The sequence below is a fragment of the Taurulus bubalis genome, assembly GCF_910589615.1.
Source record: "Taurulus bubalis genome assembly, chromosome: 8".
NCBI lineage: Eukaryota > Metazoa > Chordata > Actinopteri > Perciformes > Cottidae > Taurulus > Taurulus bubalis.
The window spans coordinates 13848465-13869001 of NC_136596.1; the positions used below are offsets into that span (position 1 = coordinate 13848465).

At 39.9% G+C, this 20537-nt stretch overlaps 2 protein-coding genes across 4 annotated transcripts; one reads left to right on the top strand and one right to left on the bottom strand.

Moving 5' to 3' along the window:
* Window positions 1-3696: 3696 nt before the first annotated feature.
* fam219ab (family with sequence similarity 219 member Ab) lies at window positions 3697-9741 on the top strand (the record flags this gene model as incomplete). Of its 3 annotated transcripts, none has more annotated exons than XM_079222187.1 (6): window positions 3697-3774; window positions 4743-4842; window positions 6435-6546; window positions 7114-7194; window positions 7285-7339; window positions 9583-9741. In XM_079222187.1, the coding sequence occupies 6 exons, from the start codon at window positions 3697-3699 to the stop codon at window positions 9739-9741; spliced, it is 585 nt and encodes a 194-aa protein (XP_079078313.1). The 3 variants fall into 3 exon arrangements, with proteins under 3 accessions (XP_079078313.1, XP_079078314.1, XP_079078315.1); XM_079222188.1 differs by having other exon boundaries at window positions 9586-9741; XM_079222189.1 differs by having other exon boundaries at window positions 3697-3723; window positions 9586-9741.
* Window positions 9742-13038: 3297 nt separating this feature from the next.
* klf9 (Kruppel like factor 9) lies at window positions 13039-15133 on the bottom strand. Its single transcript, XM_079222224.1, has 2 exons — window positions 14730-15133; window positions 13039-13363 (listed from the first exon to the last, which is right to left on the bottom strand). Exons 1-2 carry the CDS (start codon window positions 15121-15123, stop codon window positions 13083-13085), a joined length of 675 nt encoding a protein of 224 aa, XP_079078350.1. The 5' UTR covers window positions 15124-15133; the 3' UTR covers window positions 13039-13082.
* Between the last annotated feature and the right edge of the window lie 5404 nt (window positions 15134-20537).

Below are 20537 nucleotides of genomic sequence, written 5' to 3' on the forward strand. Positions count from 1 at the left end.
CATCAGTCACTCCATCCCTCAATTTCTGGGAATGCATTTTACAGCACCAACACAATATCCCAGATCTTCCAATGGCAGTTGAGACGGAAGAGTGTCACTGAACTCAGCATGGTGTTATAAAATGATCAGGACAAATATTACAGAAAAAGAGATAAACACATGAGCTATGGCCAGTAATCTGTAGCTCCATCTGCACGGCTGGAGGGGTTGCGTAACCCACATCAGCAAAGACTGAGTCATGGGCAGTATTTGTATATGTGTGTGTGTGTGTGTGTGTGTGTGTGTGTGTGTGTGTGTGTGTGTGTGTGTGTGTGTGTGTGTGTTTGTAATTATAAAGGGATCAATTGTTTCTGTTTTGGAGCACTACATTCCCAAAAACTGTGTGTGTTTTTTACCATTTTAATCTTATGTAATCTATAATTGTATTTAGTGGGTTCAAATAAAACATGTTGCATGTGTGTGTGTGTGTGTGTGTGTGTGTGTGTGTGTGTGTGTGTGTGTGTGTGTTAGGAAGAGACAGAGTGAATAAATACACATAACTGTTGCTTTGAGGCAATCTATGTTTGAATATGATATTAAGTATTTCTTAAAGAGCAATGCAAAGCAGGTATGGATACACGTGTGTGTGCTGGTATCTTACTGTTCTGATGTATGAATAATTAATGAGAACATTCTAATCATACTTAATAAGATCTTCATAGCAGGACTACTATGGAGTCATGAACACGAATCATAATTACATTCACAGAGACTCACAGTAATTTAATTGATTTTGACAACAACGTAGCTCTGATATAAAAATCATTATCACCCAGCAATTTTGTTAATATATGTTTATTCTGTCAGCAGAGGTTAAATCATGGCATGAAAACTGAAATGATGGCCACGATAGGAAAAGCATGAGCAGCATGCACGACATGGTGGGGTGACAAAAAAGGAAACACTGTGAATGTGCATGAGATGTATGGAACAAGAGAGTGAGAGAAATGTATTATTTATTTTTCACATACTTGCAGTGTCTCACAAAAAAACAGCATCTGACCTTTCCCCAAGTGCAACAAACTGACCACCAGTCAGTCATGTCGAATTAATATGCATGAGCAGAAGTGTGGACCTTAAACTGTTTGCACTTAGCAGACTAAAACACTTTGACCTACTTGACCCTCCACACACCTTATTGTCATTCATCCTCTGTCCATCTTGTGTAGCTCCGCTCCTGTAGAATCAGACTGCCATCTGCTGGTCAAACATCTAATGTATGCTGCCTCGAGCTGTAACCACCTGCTGTTGGCTGCAGCAGTGGCTGATTGCTGCCGAGAACCTCTCCATTATTGTGCAGCAGAGCGTGCTATTGCTGCTCTCTGCTGGCATTTCCAGGTAAGGACAATGTGCAATCGTGTCATGTTCAATGCCAACGAATCTCAATGTTCCGGATGTTCTGCTTGCAGACCATCATTAGCCAGAGGTTATGTTATTTTTCCCAGAATTTATAATAATGTGCTCCATGGTGGTTGTTTGATTCAATGCAATTCTTAGCAACCCTACAGGAACACAGACGGAATATTGCAATAGTCCTGGAATAAATCCTTTTTTTCTGAAGTTTATCATGTTTATTTTTTTTCAATGTACACCTCTATCGAGGTGCCGAATCAACTTTTTACAAGCAGTACTTGCTGCAGTTCAGTGATGGAAGAACTATTACCACAGTGTATAAATACCGGTCAACAGACAAACTAAAGAGGAAACCCGAAAATCAGGTACAGTTATGTGACAGTTTATAATAAATCAAATATGTGAGGTGTGTGGCCATAACAACAAACAGCTGGTCAATACAATGTTCAGAGTTTTGTTAAGACTGTGTCAAAGGGGAACCTCCGGTTAGAGAATGTAGTGCGCAGATGCACACAGACGCTCCTGACTACCTTTGATATTTGACCATTAAGAACTGCTTTGTGTTATACTTTTTTAATATAGAGCAGGTTATCAAACGTGATAGGAAGACAAACTCGGTTAAGAGAGTACATCAAAACATAACCAGCAAGTGGTTTTCATAATCATTTACAATTGAAAGTGATTTGAAATGTAATAGTGATTGAATAGTTATAACTAAGCAGGTTACATGACAACAGTGAATTTACATTACATAGAAACAATTGAGTGCAACTGACTTAATTTCTCCTGTTTCATATTGACAAAATTAAATATTTAATGTATGCGTTGTACAGGCTTGGATTTCAAATACCCTTGGATTCTGGATCTTGATTTGATTATCTTTGGATTTGAATTTGATTCTCTCCCTGACAAGATTGAGGTATGGCGATCTACCCATGTGAGCACCGGGATTGAGGAGTATTTTCAATTCTTCATCTGGCCTGCTATCAGCATGGTACAACTCAGGGAAAGCTGTCAATGAACCAATTAACTAGCATGTATTAAACGTTCTGGAAAGGAGGTACAAGAAAATCAGAGTAAGGGCTGACTGGAGCAGACACCTGCTGCACTAAAATGAGACGTTTCCTAAAGGGAATCATGGTGCTCAGAAACACAACTGCTTTTGTTCACAGGGACCCAGAAAAGTGACATAAAATGAGCATTATTTGCAGTAACTTAAAGATGCACCTAGTTTAAAAGATGAACTACCAAATGTGCGTCTATACAATGATTTTGCTTTCAACTTGAGGTTTTAACTGTTCCGTTTACTCATTATGGTGTCAAATGAATGCTCACCATACATTTAGATTATACAGTGTTCACGTACTTCTCAGGTGGATGACACATCCATTGTCTATGTGCGCTTAGATAGTTTGTCTAATAATGTTAAAGTTCAGCTTCCCTTCTCTCCTGCCACTCTATCTCTCACTCACATAATCAGCTCATTCAGTGCACCAGATAGTCACACCCACCTCATCAGTTTATTTGGTACACCTGGTAGTCACACCCACCTCATCATCTTGTTCTGTACACCTGGTAGTCACACCCACCTCATCATCTTGTTCTGTACACCTGGTAGTCACACCCACCTCATCAGTTTATTTGGTACACCTGGTAGTCACACCCACCTCATCAGCTCTATCACTCTCACCTGCCCACTGCTGCACATACTCTCTTCAGTATTTAAGCCCCAGCTTCACACACACTCTGCCAGATGTTCTCCACAGTATGCCAGACATTCTGGCGCTGACCCTTGGACTGGTTTCCCGTTGCCAACTCTGCCTGCCTGCCTGCCTGCCTGCCTGCCTGCACTGTACTGCCCTGCCTCTGCCCCAGTAAACCACCAACCTTCTGTCCCTGACCACTAGATTAGCCTCAGCTCTCTCCAATCTTTGTCTGCATGTTCCCTAATTGCATGGCGTTTCCCCGAGCGGGTCTATGTGCGCGTCCAGCCTCCAGTATTTATGTAAATGTACTTTCCACCACTGTCTCTTAGCTGGGGACCGCCGTGGTCCTCTTCAAAGGGCCGTTTTTGGATCAACGGACCCGAGCTTGTAATGCCCTACCCGGAAGTGGGTGGTAGAGTCACCGTCACCCAACTGGTCACACCACCGTCGACATAGCCTACTGCCTGCTGGGATGAAGCTCGCCACCGGGGAACTAAAGAGATTGTTACAAATCTGAAATCACTGAACTCACAATCTCGGCGATAACTCGTCGAAACGACCAGTTCCCAATAATTAGTTTTTAGAAGAAGGGAGGAAAATGATGGAAGAAATAGATAGATTTCAAGTGCCGAGTGCCGTGCAGGAGGCGGAGATGCAGGCAGAGATGCAGCCGCTGGTAAGTTATATTTGTAGGCTGTTTTTGGAGACAATCTATCAATACTTAGGTATTGTATTATAATGTAATGTCACTGTTATTCTAGGATGTTTAGGGTATGAGGCCTTCCATTAGTAATGTTATGCTTTGGGATCCCGACAGATCCATCACCTGCCATGCGTAATGCTGGCTGTTGTACCGTTTGTTATTTTCTTCAAGTTTTTTCTACTACATTAAAATGTTGAAATGCCAATGTAACGTGTCGGAGGATAATTGATTTGCTCATAGACAGACGTTTTTGTTTCACTGTGTAATACAAGCAGCGTCCGGTCTGCTGCGTAGTGAGCTGCATCCGTCATGTCTGGCGAAAACAAGCATCCCATCCCAACGCTGCTGCTACATCATCAGCATCCATGCAAGTTGTTTCGGCTAAACGCTACTGTGTCGCCTTGGCGTTATTTCTGAGCGGTCTTTAATTGCAAGTATGTGCTTGCGTGAAACGTTACAGCACTGCATTTTGATTCAAAATCAGTGTAAATGATTTGGCAGTGCGCTCCGTGGGTCGTAGCGGGGCCCTGGGTTACTGCAGCCTGCAGGGCGGCCTCTTCAGCCCACGGCCGGGGCCACTAGAGAACTAGACAAGACCCAAAGTCGCCTGACCTGCATTCTCCAGGCATCCCCATACATCCATTTTCCAAGTTTCCAAACTTGGATCCAGGGACTTCTAGTCCTCCAAATTGTCCTAAAGCAACTTGAACAAATCAAGGATCACTTTTTAGGTTCAGTATTTTTCATTCACTTAAAATAAGTTCAAATGAGAAAGTGTAATATCTATTTTAAATCACCATTTCAATCTCAGTTGAAGCTATGGAAAAGCCTAGTTGACCAATGAAGGTTAACATTAATTATTCACCATTAATCGTCAATGCATCAGTAATGCACATTTCTGCTCATCTTTCTGTCCATACTATTGTCTCGTTTGTCTCCAGGACCCAGCCTCTTCCACAGCCTCAGAGGTGGACTCGGACACCAGAGAGGGGGAACCTGTCACTATCAACTACAAGCCCTCACCCCTGCAGATGAAAATAGGTGAGTAAGAGCTACAGTATTTGTAGGCGTAGTGTCTGCCTGTGGGAATAACCATATCCTGTAATCAACTGTAGGTCCTGGAAAGCGTAACATAGTATGTGCAGATGTGGCCTCATGCCTTGACAAGAAAGAAACACTGTTGCGGCATTTTATTGGGTGATGGCATCTGAACAATGTGATAGTAAAGTTCTCTGAAAATTAATTCACAAAGTAAACTAAGAATGTGGTGATGTTATGTTTTATTTATCCTTATTATCCTGCTAAACTAGAAGTGAAAAGTATTATATTCATTAATTCTAGGATGAAAAATGCCCGTCGCAAGTTCCCAGAACCCAAAATGCAGTTTTTCTGAACAGCACCATATCCAAACACGTTTTAATCTACACCCATCTTAAATGAGGGATATATATATATAAACCTCTGCATTTTCTAACTGGAGCTAGCAAAGGTTTGGCTTTTCTTTTTATTTGCCTAAAAAAGTAACTTAAATAATGAATAGATTACCACTGTTCTATAATCAATTAATAATAATAAAAATTCAGCTCTCATCTATTTTATTTTTGCCATATGATTTAGATACCGATGGCAAAAAAATATTAGCTAGTCTGGCCTGTTTTTACGTTTAGTAATTTTAGTCTCTAGTGTTTATGAAAAGCCACAGTCCTTGAAGGCTCTTTTCAGCACCTTGGACAGAGTACAGTGATGAGCAGCAGTGCATCTTTTTAACGTCTACTGTAATACTCTTTGCCAAAGCCTTGAAGATCAAATAATATTCAGTAGGAGTAAACGATTCAGTGACACAAATGTACGAAAAAAATTATCCTTTTTGAGTACCCACATGTGATGTACGTCAGCCGCTGAAGAAGTTAATTTAATTCTACATCAATCCTACACGTTGAAAGTCAGTCCACAATTATGGATACAGTCGTATCTTTGTTATTCTGCTTAAACATATTTGTGTGTAGAGTCTTTTTTTGACATGTAAACACCGTCATAAAATATCCTGTCTATGAAATACAATCTGAGCAACAAGTAACCTTGAAATAGAAAATCCTCTAATCTACATTTGATAGACTTTTAAACTTCTTGATTCAAAGTGTAATGCCATTGAGTGGCGGCACAATTTGAATATAGATCGAACATTTTCTAGTGTCACGGATGTATTATACTTTAGTTCATCGCTGTCTTAGAGTAGACAGCATTAGTTTAGTTATTTGTTATCGACAAGGATCAAAAAAGAGGAGAAATGGGGAGAAAAGGAGCGGCGAGAGAGACAGTTGTTTCTGAATGTATTATCTCATGCTTTGTGAATTTTGTATTGTATTACATTAAACAGCTAATTCCCTTTCCTGATAATCAGACTTCCTGATGACTTTAAAGTACATTTCACAACCTGATCAGATTTTCATAGAGTTATTCAATGCAAAGGTTAACATCAGCAAATTACAATTTTAATAAGTAAATTACAACATGTCATTGGAGTTGTCCCGGAAATGTACATTTAGGTGCCACTAAAATTAGCTCAAACTGAATCCATGGCCTAATTTGTTTGTCATTTAGAGTTAAACTGGTGTTTGTGTGTTCTTGTGCAGAGAAACAGAGAGAGCTGGCTAGGAAGGGATCATTGAAGAACAGCAACACTGTCGGTAGTCCAGTCAACCAGCAGCCCAAGAAGAACAACAACAACGTCATGGCCAGAACACGGTAAGAAGTTTGGGAAAAAATAAGATGCTAGGTAGTGTCTTTCTTAGCTAATACAGTCATTCAAATACATCTATACACTCAATTTAAGTCTTTATTATAGTGTAGTATTGCACTGTTCTATTTTCTACCAAGCTGACCACATGTATGTACTGTTTGTGCAAGATCAGTAACAAGTTCTCCTGGGCAAGACCAGATGGATTTTATTCTCATGTCTGTCTGTAGACATTAAAACAACTATAGTCTTTATAAGCAAGAGTATAGTCTTAATTTAGGGTTTGTAAGATGTCAGTTACAAATTGGACATCTTTCATGCTTCTGTTATTACTGTAGTAACAGCTGTAACTGTGTTTTAATTGTGATTTTCTTTCAGCATTTTTGCCAATCTTACTCAGCTCTTCCTGTTTGTGAATCCATGTAACCTCCTCCAAATGTTCCTGTTGTGTTCTGTTCAAGCCTTATTATTATTTCTGCCCTAATCATTTATCCTCTCCGTCTTTCTCTCGCTCCTCCCCCCACCCTCCTCTCGGACACTCTCTCTTACTCTCTTTCTCTGTTCCCTCCTGGCAGGTTGGTAGTGCCCAATAAAGGCTATTCCTCTTTAGACCAGAGCCCAGATGAGAAGCCCTTGGTGGCCCTAGACACAGACAGGTAAACGCATGCACAAGCACACACATGAATACACTTATTGTCATACCGTAAACGCATAAATTCTAAGCTAATTTGTATTGTTTGTTTCAGTGATGACGATTTTGATATGTCTAGATACTCATCGTCGGGGTACTCCTCTGCTGAGGTGAGACATGTGATACAGCAAATCTCTGTTTCAATTCACTCCCTCTCCCACTTTCTTTCTTCTATGTCCCATGTTGGTCATGAGGCCAAGAGCCAGGCATTTGTAAGCCAGTCTCAAAGCAAACCCATTTACATCCATCCTGCTCTTCCATGGTAATTCTGTCAGCGTGCCGCTTGCTACAAGCACATCATTATATTGCGGATGCACCTGCACATAAATGTGCATGAGACACAAAGCGGTAAACACATTAAATGTCATCTCTGGGTGTCTGCTCCTGCAAATCCTGCACATCATATTTATTCCCCAGGAATCCTCGTTCCCACCCTGTACATACATTGTTTGGCTCTGACACTTTCAGGCGTTTGATGTATATTGTATGTTATATGAAAAAGCCCAGAAATGTTCAGATTTTAATTTCACCAAGTTTCTTGAAATAACAATAATAATATACAGTATATGTTGAACCCCAATTTAGCCATTGTCTCCTCTTCCTTAGTACAAGCTAACACCAGCAAGTTCTGAGCAAGCAATACGCCGTGGCAACAGTATGATTGTACTATAGCTAACAAAGTAAGGAAACATGGTTGCTGTTTATGCAGCACAGTAGGCCTCAGTGTAGTCGTACTGAAGATTAGTCTTACATTTTGAAGGTCTGGTTTTTGTCTCTGTATTGACTGTATTTTTGCTGTCTCACACAAAGAAAGAGAAATGCCTGTGCGTTGTTTGATTTATGTGTAATATTATTACTGTAATTGCTCATGGGTGACAGAGGAAAATCCTACACACAAAATCACCCCTGCAAGGCTTTTTGATTACTTTATCAAGGCATTTCTCATGAAAAATGTGAATGAGGATAAATCTTTTCTGTCTGTGTTTTTTATGGGAATGTGGATTTTTCAAATCAATGTGAGAGGTGCCTACGGTTTGCATGTTGTACATTTTATCGTGTGTCATGCAGTGTGTGACTCACTCTGGTCTGGTCTGGTCTTTACTTAGTCTCACCATGCTTTGGTCTTGACTTGGTCTCTAACCCTCAAAGTCCTAGTGTTGTCTTGGTCTCGATACACCGGTCTTGGTGTAGCGGTTCTTTACTAAAACACCGGTAGGCCTACAGTATACAGGTTATCTATCTACGGTGGACTAAACCGTTAATACATAAAAAGGTAAATGCTGGGATTTTTAATAAAGACATTTCTTCGGTTTTGCATGCAAACAAAGGCATTATTTTACGAAATAGAAAATCCCAGCAGGGCAGTAGTAGTCATCACATTCATGACAAAACTCCAAGTGATTATCCTTACAGCATCTGTGAAAGTGCCCTAATTCAGTTTGCCATGGTTACCACTGTAAATTTTACCCAGCCTACAAGCTAAAGAAAACTTAAGATTTGTAAATTGCGTATTTTCAAGATCTGATTAAAGCCGGAGGAAGATGGCACAAACCCCCTTAAATTAGTGACTTTTTGATGTGTTTGTAGGCAGGTGTTTTTGCCTTTGGACAGACCCAGGCCATTTCCAGTCTTTGTTCTAAGCTAATCTGCTGGTTGTAGCTTCTGAGGCCCGAATTTGAACCAAAACCCCAAGTTTTATTATTGATATATTTCACTCATTCACCTTTACTACACTCTCTCATCATTTGCTCTTCCCACTAGGCAGTGTGTATCGTCTTGCTCCGCTAGTCCATGTCGATGTCTCTTTGGGCAAGACACTTAACCACAAAATTGCTCCTGAATGCTGTGCATTTGTATATGTATATTGCGTATGTTTGGATATGAATGTTTAGATAGTTCTGATGGGCCGGTGGCACTTTGCATGGTAGCCCCTGCCATCAATGTGTGAATGGGCGAATGACATGTAGTGTAAAAGTGCTTTTAATGATCGGAAGACTAGAAAAGCGCTATAGGAGTACAAGTCCATTTAACATTTATCATTCATTTACCAGTTACTTGACAGACATGAAAACAGACAATCAGCATTGAGACATTTTATTTCAAGGTTTTATTTAAAAATAATCAAATCTGAACCCAAAGCTTCATGCAACATAATGTTTGGACCAGTCGGGTTTGAATCTACACACCACATGCAGATAGTTACTAATGATGGACTGATTCACAAACCGATACCCTACTTTAGTTTTAAATCAGTTGTTGTAGGAGATTCAGGGAGTGGCCCACGAACAAAGTATGCTCTGTGACCTGGTCCTCTGTACCCATGAACCTCCTCTGTCTATCTTCCCTTCTTCAGCAAATCAATCAGGATCTGAACATACAGTTGCTGAAAGATGGTTACCGCCTAGACGAGATCCCGGACGACGAGGACCTGGATCTGATCCCGCCCAAATCAGTCAACCCCACCTGCGTGTGCTGCCAGGCAACCTCCTCCACCACTTGTCAAATACAGTAACCTCACCCCTCTGACCTTCTGCCCCTTCCCGTTTCCACACAATATAACCCCCAATCTTCATCTGCTGTGAGTTTACTTCGCCGCCACAGTGATTACAGAGAAGCATTGGTAGAGTATTGTAATGACAGTTAAGTGCTATGATAATAATGGCGATGAGAAATAATCAAATTAACATATAGAGTGTTTGGTTTAAAATCTACGAGAAGGTACACGTTTGAAAATATTAAATATGTATTTAAACTATGAGTAAAAGTGGTGGTTTCCTCCTATGGTAGGACATGCACTTGTGTTTGAGAGCCCTTCTTGTGGTGATCATGATGTAACGCACTGATATTAGAGGACATGAAACAGACGGTCAATTGATGCTATAAAGTGAACTCCATTTCCCTGAAGAATAAGAACCATCATAACTGCTGACTCAACTGTTCTGCTTACCTTATTAAATTATGGTTGCATTTTTAAATTTTTTTTATTTGTTCATTTTTATTGAAATGCTAGTATAGGGATGAATGTATGAACATGAATGGCTGGGGAACAAATTGCATGAGGAGCACTGGACTGAATAATAGAAAGGAAAATAATAACAAATTGGCTCGTTGCACACTTGATTTTTGCCTCATTTATATTGTGCAATCACATGCAACTGTTGTGGCACTAGCTTGACTTATATTGTTTTGAATTTGCACATTTTTGTTTTTATTTGGGCCCATATCTGTTTACTCTTTCCTGCATAGCAATGACAGTGTCTTAACTGATATGAACTGTGTCGAAAGGGAAGATTATATATTGTTGCAACAACCCTCTAACACATGATGCTCACATGATTGATATATTATCAAGGCCAAAAGAACGGTGGGGGCCTCTAGATAGATTTTTTTTCAGCACACTCTGCTGTGTTACCCGCCCACTAAATCATTTCTTGATTGCTGGACACTCCTTCCTTCTCATTTCTGTTTACTCTTTTTCATTTTTCAGACAAAGACAAACACATATATGCATATGCATGCATGCATACAGACATGTATAATGCCAACATAAAGAGTGAGATACCATTGTTTAATCTTATTTGACTAATGGGTTGGGAATAGTTTTGTAATTGTAACATCGACGATCATTAACATGGAGCACTAATGTCCTTAATTTATGACTGATCCCTCCATTAAACCATCTGATAATTTGCAATTAGATTATGCCTTAAGTACAGAGAGATTTGAAATATGTGTGTATTTATTGCCATCTTGATAATTTAGTTTACTTATCTTACATGTTCTGTCTGACGTTATGCTTTTTTTTATTATGTAGACACAGGCGATACTTTTTCTTTGCTTTTCCTTTTTTAAATGAATTTATTGTAATGTAAACACTTCCATTACAGTATTTAACAATGTTATTAAGTGCAGTGTATGAAAACAATAAATAAACACAGCTAATGGATCACTCCCAGCTCTAACTTTATAGTTTGATACACCTTTTTTTGCAATTTATCATCAGCATTAAAGAAGGGCACTTATTCGTTGGCAAACGGTGTGAAGTACAGTGTGTGATGAGAGATTGAATTAAAGAGGAAATGTTTAGAAAGGAAAAATATTTTAATGTTAAAACTTTTGAGCATGAATCATTACACAGCTATATGTCTATTGCAATAACATGGGGTCTGCATTGGCAGTCCCTGATTACAGTGCAGTAGCATCAGGAGTGAGGGCTCAACCTGAAAGGCACCAACATCTAATCACAGTTGTCATACTGCCAGAAAAGAAATTGAACTTTATAAACATATGTAGTTGTAGCCTGTGGGCTTACTCTATCTGGACATTTTAATGCATTAGATGTTAAGTATAAAAAGAAAATGAATGACATCAACAATGTTTCTAGCTCCTATAGTGGATGAATAAGACCTCTCATACCATTAGTAATTTTCTAAAAGATGAACAGACAAATGGAAAATACATTGTACCAAACAAATACATACAAACATGGAATTAATCAAACAAATCAACAGTCTGTTTCAAACAGGACATAAATTAAAATTAAAGGTTTATGTTGACTATTTGTTGTGAGAAACGTTGTGCTTCCATATCACCACTAGGGGGTGTAATAGTGGCTGAAATGACCATGCATCACATTATTCCCTGATTAAATGCAGTCCAGATACAGAGTAAACAAAAGTACGTTTCAATGTATAGCAACTGGCACTGTTGGCGTCAAAGACAGTCGTTGATATTCAAAACCTTAATGAATATCAAGATAAAGAATCTGTCAATGTTCATTCAGGTAGTATTTCCAAAGGTTGAAAATGTAGAAATTCCTCTGCTGCACAACCCTTCAAAAGGCACAGACCTTGTTAACAGTTTACAAACTTTAACCAAACATGAGTCATTATGGTCTTAAGATCAAAAAGTCTTTCCACTGCAAGTAAAAGGTTATCTTTTAAAGGCTTTACCCTGTTTTATTTACCCCTGCTCTATTGACATAATTCAAGTCTGAAAAAGCAACGATGGGGGGGTAAATGTATTAAACTGCGGTTTGCTTATGGCTTCTGGTCAATTATTTGCAACTTTATCACGAGGTGACACTGTTTCAACACAGGAAACAACTGTACAAACTATACCTACGAGTTCACAGTATACCTCATGTTCTAAGTCCATAGCCAAATATACAAGATGAAATACCCAAGCTCTGTAATTATCTATAATATAGCTTTGTCTTATAACTCTAATACCTACAGTATACAGAGTATATCATCCATCTGAAAGTTAATCTGTTAAATCTATTTACATGATGACACTGCTATACTGTACATTTGCTTTGTCCTGGAGTGGCGAGTAACTGTTTGTAGTATGTGTAAAATACTATTTACTAAAAGACTATTCCCAAAAGTGTTTGCCAAATAGGAATATCTAAGTAATGATTTGTTTTCTTGTTGTCTTTACCTGCAAATGAAGTCTGCGAGGGAAAGTGAACTCATGTAGTGTTAATAAAAACGGTATAATGTACGTCCACAAATTCCTCTTGGAGGTCAGATTCTTCCAGGGGGAAAAAAACGCACACAACACAAAGTAAAATAATCACAAATTGCAAAGCAACTAGAACCTGTGTTAGACAATGAAAACCCCTAATAAATACCAACGACGTCAGGGAATAGAGGTCTTGTTCCAGGTTCTAGGTGGATTACAGGCAGGTTCAAATGTACATTTCTTTTTGCTGTTGCACATTGTTACATACATAGGAACACTTTTTAAATAGTTGTCTGGCTGGTTGGGTTGATAAAGGTGCAAACACCACACGTACCATGGGTGTGTCTATGTTTAAGTCTAGCCGGTAAGTATAGTATTGAGTGTATCTCACACCCCAATAGGGCTTTGGTCTCCAGAGTCAGATGAGGAAAGGGACACAGAGAAACGGCATCTCTTGGCTGCACTGGAGCCCTGAAGCATGCTGGGATGGAAGCCTGCGTGTCGCCGGGCATGTTTAGTCAGATGGTCGCTCCTGATGAAGCACTTGTCACACATGGGACAATTGAAGCGCTTCTCACCGGTGTGTGTGCGGTAGTGACGCGTCAGCTCGTCTGATCTGGAGAACTTCTTTCCACAGTTTGACCAGGTACACTCGAAGGGGCGCTCACCTGGGGAAACAAACACATATATTTCCAACTTTAAGCCTTTTGCTTTGCTGACATTGGCTTTTCTTCCTCATTGGCTTTTCGTCCTCCTCTGCTGTGTGTGTAAAACAAAATATTGCTAAATCAATTATGTGTTTTCTTTAAATGATAATAGATTGAATTTACACATTTAAAGCAGATTCTTTGAGACCCAAAACTGCCGTAATGTTTTTTTCCCTTGAAAATCTGAATGAAAATTTGTTTGAATTATCTCATTTCAAAAGTATCAAGGTGATAAAACGAAATGTTGGGGTTAACTTGTATTTGTGTGTTATGCACATAACCTATAGCCTCTGGGGGAATTACCACTTCACTAAAAGAATCCTCAAAATGTTTGGAAGACCTGAAATAACATTTTCTAGCAACAATATACTCAACAAAAAAATAGATTTTGAAATGGTGAGTCATAAATTAAAATGAAGAAAAAAACAGCTGGCCCCTCCTCCTCCTCCAACATGTGCTCCGTTGAACCACATGTCTTCCCTTGTTTACAACCCGACATGAGGGGAGTGGCGGAAGATGACGTATAAGGAAATGCTGGTGTAGGGAGGGTTATCTCCGGACAAGAAGAACATGCGGAGGCAACAGTGTCGCAGTGACCTGTATGCGAATCATAGGCCAAGATGTAGACAGCTACTGTTACGCGCTACCATTACAATACGTGTGATGCCCCAAAGCAGATGTAAATAACATGCGACAATGAACATTTTAGCCATTATGTAGAAAGCATAATCATTGTGTACCAGGATGATTTATCACGCTTGAACAATCACAAATATAGTCGGCGGCACGTGGTGTTCCTAGATCGCATTCGTGATCCTCCCACCAGCCCCCCTAGCCCGCTATGGGCCGGTCCGTCACACCTCCAGCAGTGGCAAATTCATGGGACCACCTTCCCTATAATGGGTTACTCAATTGCAGGAACATGTGATCTCTCACTTACACTCCTCATGTCACATTACACACACACACACACACACACACACACACACACACACACACACACACACACACACACACACACACACACACACACAGCATAGCATGCGCGCGTACGTCGTCTATAACATTAGACCCCATTCGTTGCTACTTGATAATATTATGTTTTATCTTGCAGTCATTCTAAATTGTTCACATACTGTTCTGTAACTCTTCTTTTCCTGCAAACGTGGTGTGCTAGAAAAATAGCAAATGGAGATTTAACAGTGATGTCAATATGCGCCTGAAATATATATTTTAAATGATGGCAGAAGTGACGCAGAGCGGTTTCGCAGTCGTCACCAGAATCGAGCGCATTTCATTGTCAGCCTCCAGTCGAGCCTCCGCTTACCGGTATGGACCCTTAGGTGGGCTTTGAGGTGGGACGACTTGCCGTACATCTTCCCACATCCAGTAAAAGGACAGCAGTGTCTCTTCTCTGGAAACTCCTGTCTCACCACCGCCTTCTTGCTTCGGGACCGTTTGGGTGCAACCGATCCCCGGCTGTCCCCGACGTTGGACCGGCAACTTCCCCGCTCCACCTTCTCCAGCGGACCCGCGTCGCTGCCCCCGAGACGTATGCTGTCTCCAGGGCCGATAGCGTTTGGGTTGCATTTATTCAAGTCCAATAAAATCATTGCCACCATCATTAAAGTCCTGTTCTCCTGGTTCTCTTTCAAAGTGTCCTCTGTTTGCCCCCGTGGTCGGCTGAGGTCACAGTCTGCAGAGACATCAACCTCTGACATCACTTCAGCAGGTCAGGGTGGAGAAAAAGATCAGCGTAGGCTCTATACAGTAGCTGTATAGGCTATTCAGAAAAAGAAAAAAAAATCAGACAATATGGATGCTATTAAGTAATCAGACCGCAGTCATCCAAGGGTACATGCGGTTAAGCATCCACACGTGTCGTCTTCAATGGGACTATTCCGCAAAGGCTGCGTTTTCTTGTGGAGGTTGCAGGGCGGATAAATAAACACCCCGACCGCAAAGATATCAGTTTGACTTTCTTCCTCTGTCCTTCTCCATCTAGATCCCTTTTTCCAAATGCCAGATCGATAAAACACGCCGTTGATCGACTGAGCCACAGTGCCTGCGTTTATTCCGTCCTTCTCTGCGCACCCACACATGCGTCAAGTTGTCCTATTTTACTGTGGGCTGTAATTTTCTCAACTCCAAGAAACAATTTCGCGGAATCCCACGGTGTCATCGCAGTACGGGGCTGTGATTGGCTGAGAGCAAACATGACTCTCTTAGTGGAGTTGTCCATTCACAGGAGTGAGTGATGAAAAACTGGATCAATCACAGGCTGGGCTTGCTGAAAAGAGGGCAGGACCGGACTGAAGTTGCGTTCATGTACGGCTGGTTACTGGTGGATATGGTTCGTCTGCCATTCCCCAAAATTGAATATGAAGTCTCAGCTAAAATGGCTAGGACGTAGAAATAGGAATACGTCTATTATACATTTACAGAACACACTCATCTATATTGACAGTCATAGATGTATTGTGTGAATAGTTGAACATATACAGCATCAGCTTATTTGTTATGTTTACTATTTTTGTTTACTTGTTTCCTATTCATTACCCCATAGCAACTCAAAAATACAGTATATGTTTGATGACTCAATAAAACTCCTGCCAGCAGACTAATTTGACCATAACCAATACAACTCATATGTAAGACTTGCTTTGAAGAGGCACTCGAATGCACCATCACAAGTGGGTACAAAACTTCCTCATGGCATGACCCCAGAGAGCATGTTACTGCAAAACTCCTGTGTATTTTATATTTATACAAGTACGCCACTGTCATATTTGTAAAGCTACTTGCTGGTGGATTCATTAATAGATTAACATACTGTATATTTATTTTGATGCAACATAGGCTAGGTAACACTGATTTGCTCGAAATGGACAGTGCGAGAAAGCGATAAAAGAGACACAGACTTTAAGATCGATAAAGAGCAGGTCAACGCATGAAGGTCGTGCACCCTTTACCACATTATCATTTTTTCAGGAGGAGAAATTAGATGCACTGCAACATCTCAGGCCGCACTGACCTTGGGAAGTAGCTAATTGTTGCTTCGTATTTTGAGACTGTACTTCGGTGTTGTTGGATGTCCCGCCTACAGCTGCAAAGCTAATTGCTCTGCCGTTATCAATCAGTGAAGGTCAAACCATGTTAGCAGTTTAGATACGAGACATACAGAAACGCAGCCGTTACACCATGTCGGTCTGTTTGTAAGCAATTGAATAAGTTAATCTGCGGTCCACACATTTATAGTGACTTAATTGTGATTTGTCAGTTGTCTCTAGCACTTGTGTGAATCCATATAGTTTGGGCATCATAACATCCCCAGGTCTATTCTTAGGTTAACAGAGGCTACTGTGTCAAGAAATATAGAAGATAAAGTTGATTATGCCTGTCTATTTGGAAAAAGGGAACAGTGTAAGGTTGAAAATGTATTATCCTTAGTTAACATCTACATGTTTGCAGCTGCACTGGCATCCAACCAGAGCTCAGTATATAAATGTGTGTGATAAAGAGATGTAACCCAACCCTAATAATGGTATAACTGTGGACAGGTCTCACTTTATGTCCTAGTTACACAACCATGGTCTGATTCTAAATAAGTGCAGTCCTCAACTGCCCTCAAAGTCTTGTACTTGAACTATTTAATGCTATGAACTCACTTGACTCTGTGCACATGGTCACACATGGTCACACATGGTCGTCAGTCGGTAATAATAGAGTCTTGCAAGATATAAGAGAAGAAAATTTCATGTAAATTAGATAAGCTGTGTAACCTGTAACAGTCAGCTGATATTGTAATGAATGCATCCCCTTCATTTCTCTCATAGACACTTTCAATTTGTTGTTGTGTGAAGTCTCCCAAGTCAAACTATCAATTTAATGTATAAAATAAATTAAAAAATATATATTAGTAGCACTTAGCACTGTGTAGTGATACATGCATAAAACACTAACACTTCCTCATTGTGTCGGTTCTTTGTTAATGCATTATTATGTTTAATATCAACAGTCATAGACAAGCATGAATGTAACAACAGATAACTGTATAATGACATATTCACCGGGGCTTATATCAGAATGGAGTGACTCTGACTAAGTAGACAAGACAAGAGTAATGACCCTAACACTGAGGTGTTTTCCTGCACTTCTGTTCTCATTTAAACGTGTTGTAACTCTGTTATGTTGTTGATTCTGTACACATGACATATATTGTACTTCTGTCCATCATGATAGAGGGATCCTCCTCTGTTGATCTCCCTCTGGTTTCTTATATTTTTCTCCCCGTTAAAGTTTTTTTTGGGGGTAGTTTTTCTTGTGCTGATGTGAGGTCCCGTGACAGAGGATGTCGTATGTCTACAGATTGTAGAGCCCTCTGAGGCTAATTTGTGATTTTGGGCAATACAAAATAAATGTAATCCAAGATAGATCATGATGTGTGTGGATGTGGCCACGATACTGCTGTCTAACATTGACTATTTGATTAAACACGATGTTATTGTGATATCGTAATCCATATTATGTCCAATGATCGCACGATGTGAGAAACAACATGTACAGAGGAAAAGTTCAAGAAGACTTGAGGAGGAATAACACAAAGTCACGTTTTGAGCCCAACAGATAAGCCCAAACACTTCAGCAACGTGTTGCTCTTTTCCCAAATCGCCCCCTAACGGAACTCCGCCCCCACTGAGCTCGACTCGCTGGCACATCCACATTTCCAGGAAAAAATCTCGTTAAAAAAAACATCTTGGCCGGACACGTACAGCCTTCAGCCGTCCACGAGCTCCTCCTCCAGAAGAGCGGTAAACAACTCCGTCGAAGAACAACTGCCTCTGCTGCTCCGCACTTCCCCTCTCACAAAAACGCAAGAGTGCTAGAGTTCAAGAGTGCACGACGTTTCTGGGTCATGCGGATATGTTGACATGATATGGTGGTCGTGTCAAAGCTGAAGTTGTTTTTTGTGTCTGTGCTTGCGTGTGTGATGTAACAGAGAGAAGGAGGGGGCATGTGCTTTATCGAAGTACAGAGTGTTCCCTTCCACGTGCGAAGGCTGACTCACCACCAACGACCTGCTCCAATTATATCTTCCCCTCTTTGTGCGGCACTGCCCCCACGAGCTCACATGCCGGACTGAAAGTCCCAGTTTAGTTTAGTTTCCTTCTCTGTCAGAGGTCTGTCACGTTTGTGTGTGTGTGTGTGTGTGTGTGTGTGTGTGTGTGTGTGTGTGTGTGTGTGTGTGTGTGTGTGCACAAAGGTCCCTTAAGAGCTTATAATAATACTATAATACAAAATATTAGAATGGAAAATAAATAAAATGAAATCCAATGCATTCCAAATATAGAAACTTCAAAAAAAGAGGGTTAAAAAAAAGCAGTCCACAAACTAATGGGTGAGCGATGACTACGTCCACTTCTAATATACAGTCTATCTATGGTTTTGATATGAATTGTCCAAGACAGGAAGCGATCCATACATGAGCGAAAGTAATTGTACATGTTTAAATGGAACCCCCAACAATTGAATGTGACATTTAAATGCGTATTTACAGAGTACATTGTGTACAAATCGCTCTATATTTTGGGGGATATAACTGAAATGGGAAAAAAAGACACGTTTGTGGATATTTCAATATTTGTTGATCATAGTACATATTTATGGATTATTTTGTATAGCCCCAAACCCCAAATTAGCATCAGAGGGCTTTACAATCTGTACATACGACATCCTCGCTCCCTGTTAAACCTTCGGAAGAGCAGCAGAGGCGGATCCCTCTCCCCGGATGGACAGAAGTACAATAGATGTCACATGTACAGAATGAACAACATAACCGAGTCACAACACATTCAATTGCATATGACATAATGATTCATATAATGAGAGAAGTATGTGTAATGAAAAAGTTACAACCAAGTTACTAACAAAAATAACAGCAACAGCAGATATAGTAAAATAACAATGATAATCTAAGTAGTAATGGTATTGGCAATGCTAATAGCAATGCAACTAAAAATAATATTAATGATAATGTCAGTAGGTGTCGGGCAGGACCACGGTCCAGATAAAACCACGATCCATGTAAACCTGTGAGGCAAGAAAGCACAAAGACTCCGGGGAAGGAGCAAAATTAGTAATGTTCATTGATATCATTTATATAGTCTTTCTTTTAAAGCCAATCAGCCATCAACTTTACCTCTAACCGTTTCTGGACTGGACTGTGTGTGTATTTTAAACTTAAAAATGAAAAGATTTGAAGCTGTTTTGTAGTTATTTGTTTCACATATATTTTTCTATTTGTTTTAAGTTCTGACCTGACATTGCTAAGATTGAGATCTTTGATGTTTGTTCCACTCTACTGGACATTTAAGTCAAAACCTTTAATATTTACTTTTTTGACATGTATATGAACAATCATTTCCAAAGGATATAGTATACAAAAGTTGCAATTATTTGGATGAAATGTTATATATAAATATATATATCAGTTTGATGTTTTTTGAAATTCTACAATAATGAGGTTGACAGCCCCCTTTCTAGCGCACTTAAAATTAATCAAATAAATGCAGATGTTTCTGCTCCAATAAGCAGCATAATTAGAATTGTTTTATCTCCCTCTTCCTCTATGTAGGGTTGTGTGTATGAGAAACACCTCACTGCTTATCTCTTTGTCAATACTGTAACGTGCTAAAATTGACATGACTGCACTAGACATCTGACCTACACATGATAAGCATCAGTCTTTTTGTCATCTGAGAGGTTAAAGGTGAAGTAAAAACAGGCAAGACACGGAGTACCAATCTATTTAATTTTTTATTTAACAATGCATGCCAGACATGATCCTATTCACATTGAAGAATACAGATTTGTATTTGCTTCCAAATACGTACTACTTTGATTTCATATTATAATCTCTCTCTATCGTTCTATCGGTCATCTTTACAGGTCGTCTCTGTACAATCTGAGTGGAAGAACTGCATGCATTTGAAGGACATTAAAGAAAGTGTGACTAGTAGGGGCATAAGTCCCTATCAAATGTAGAAGCACATCAGCAATTATTGCAGAAAAAACGTGCGTGAAACTCTCTTTAGCTTTCGAGTCACAGGTCGTCATAGGAGGGAAGCAGATTTGT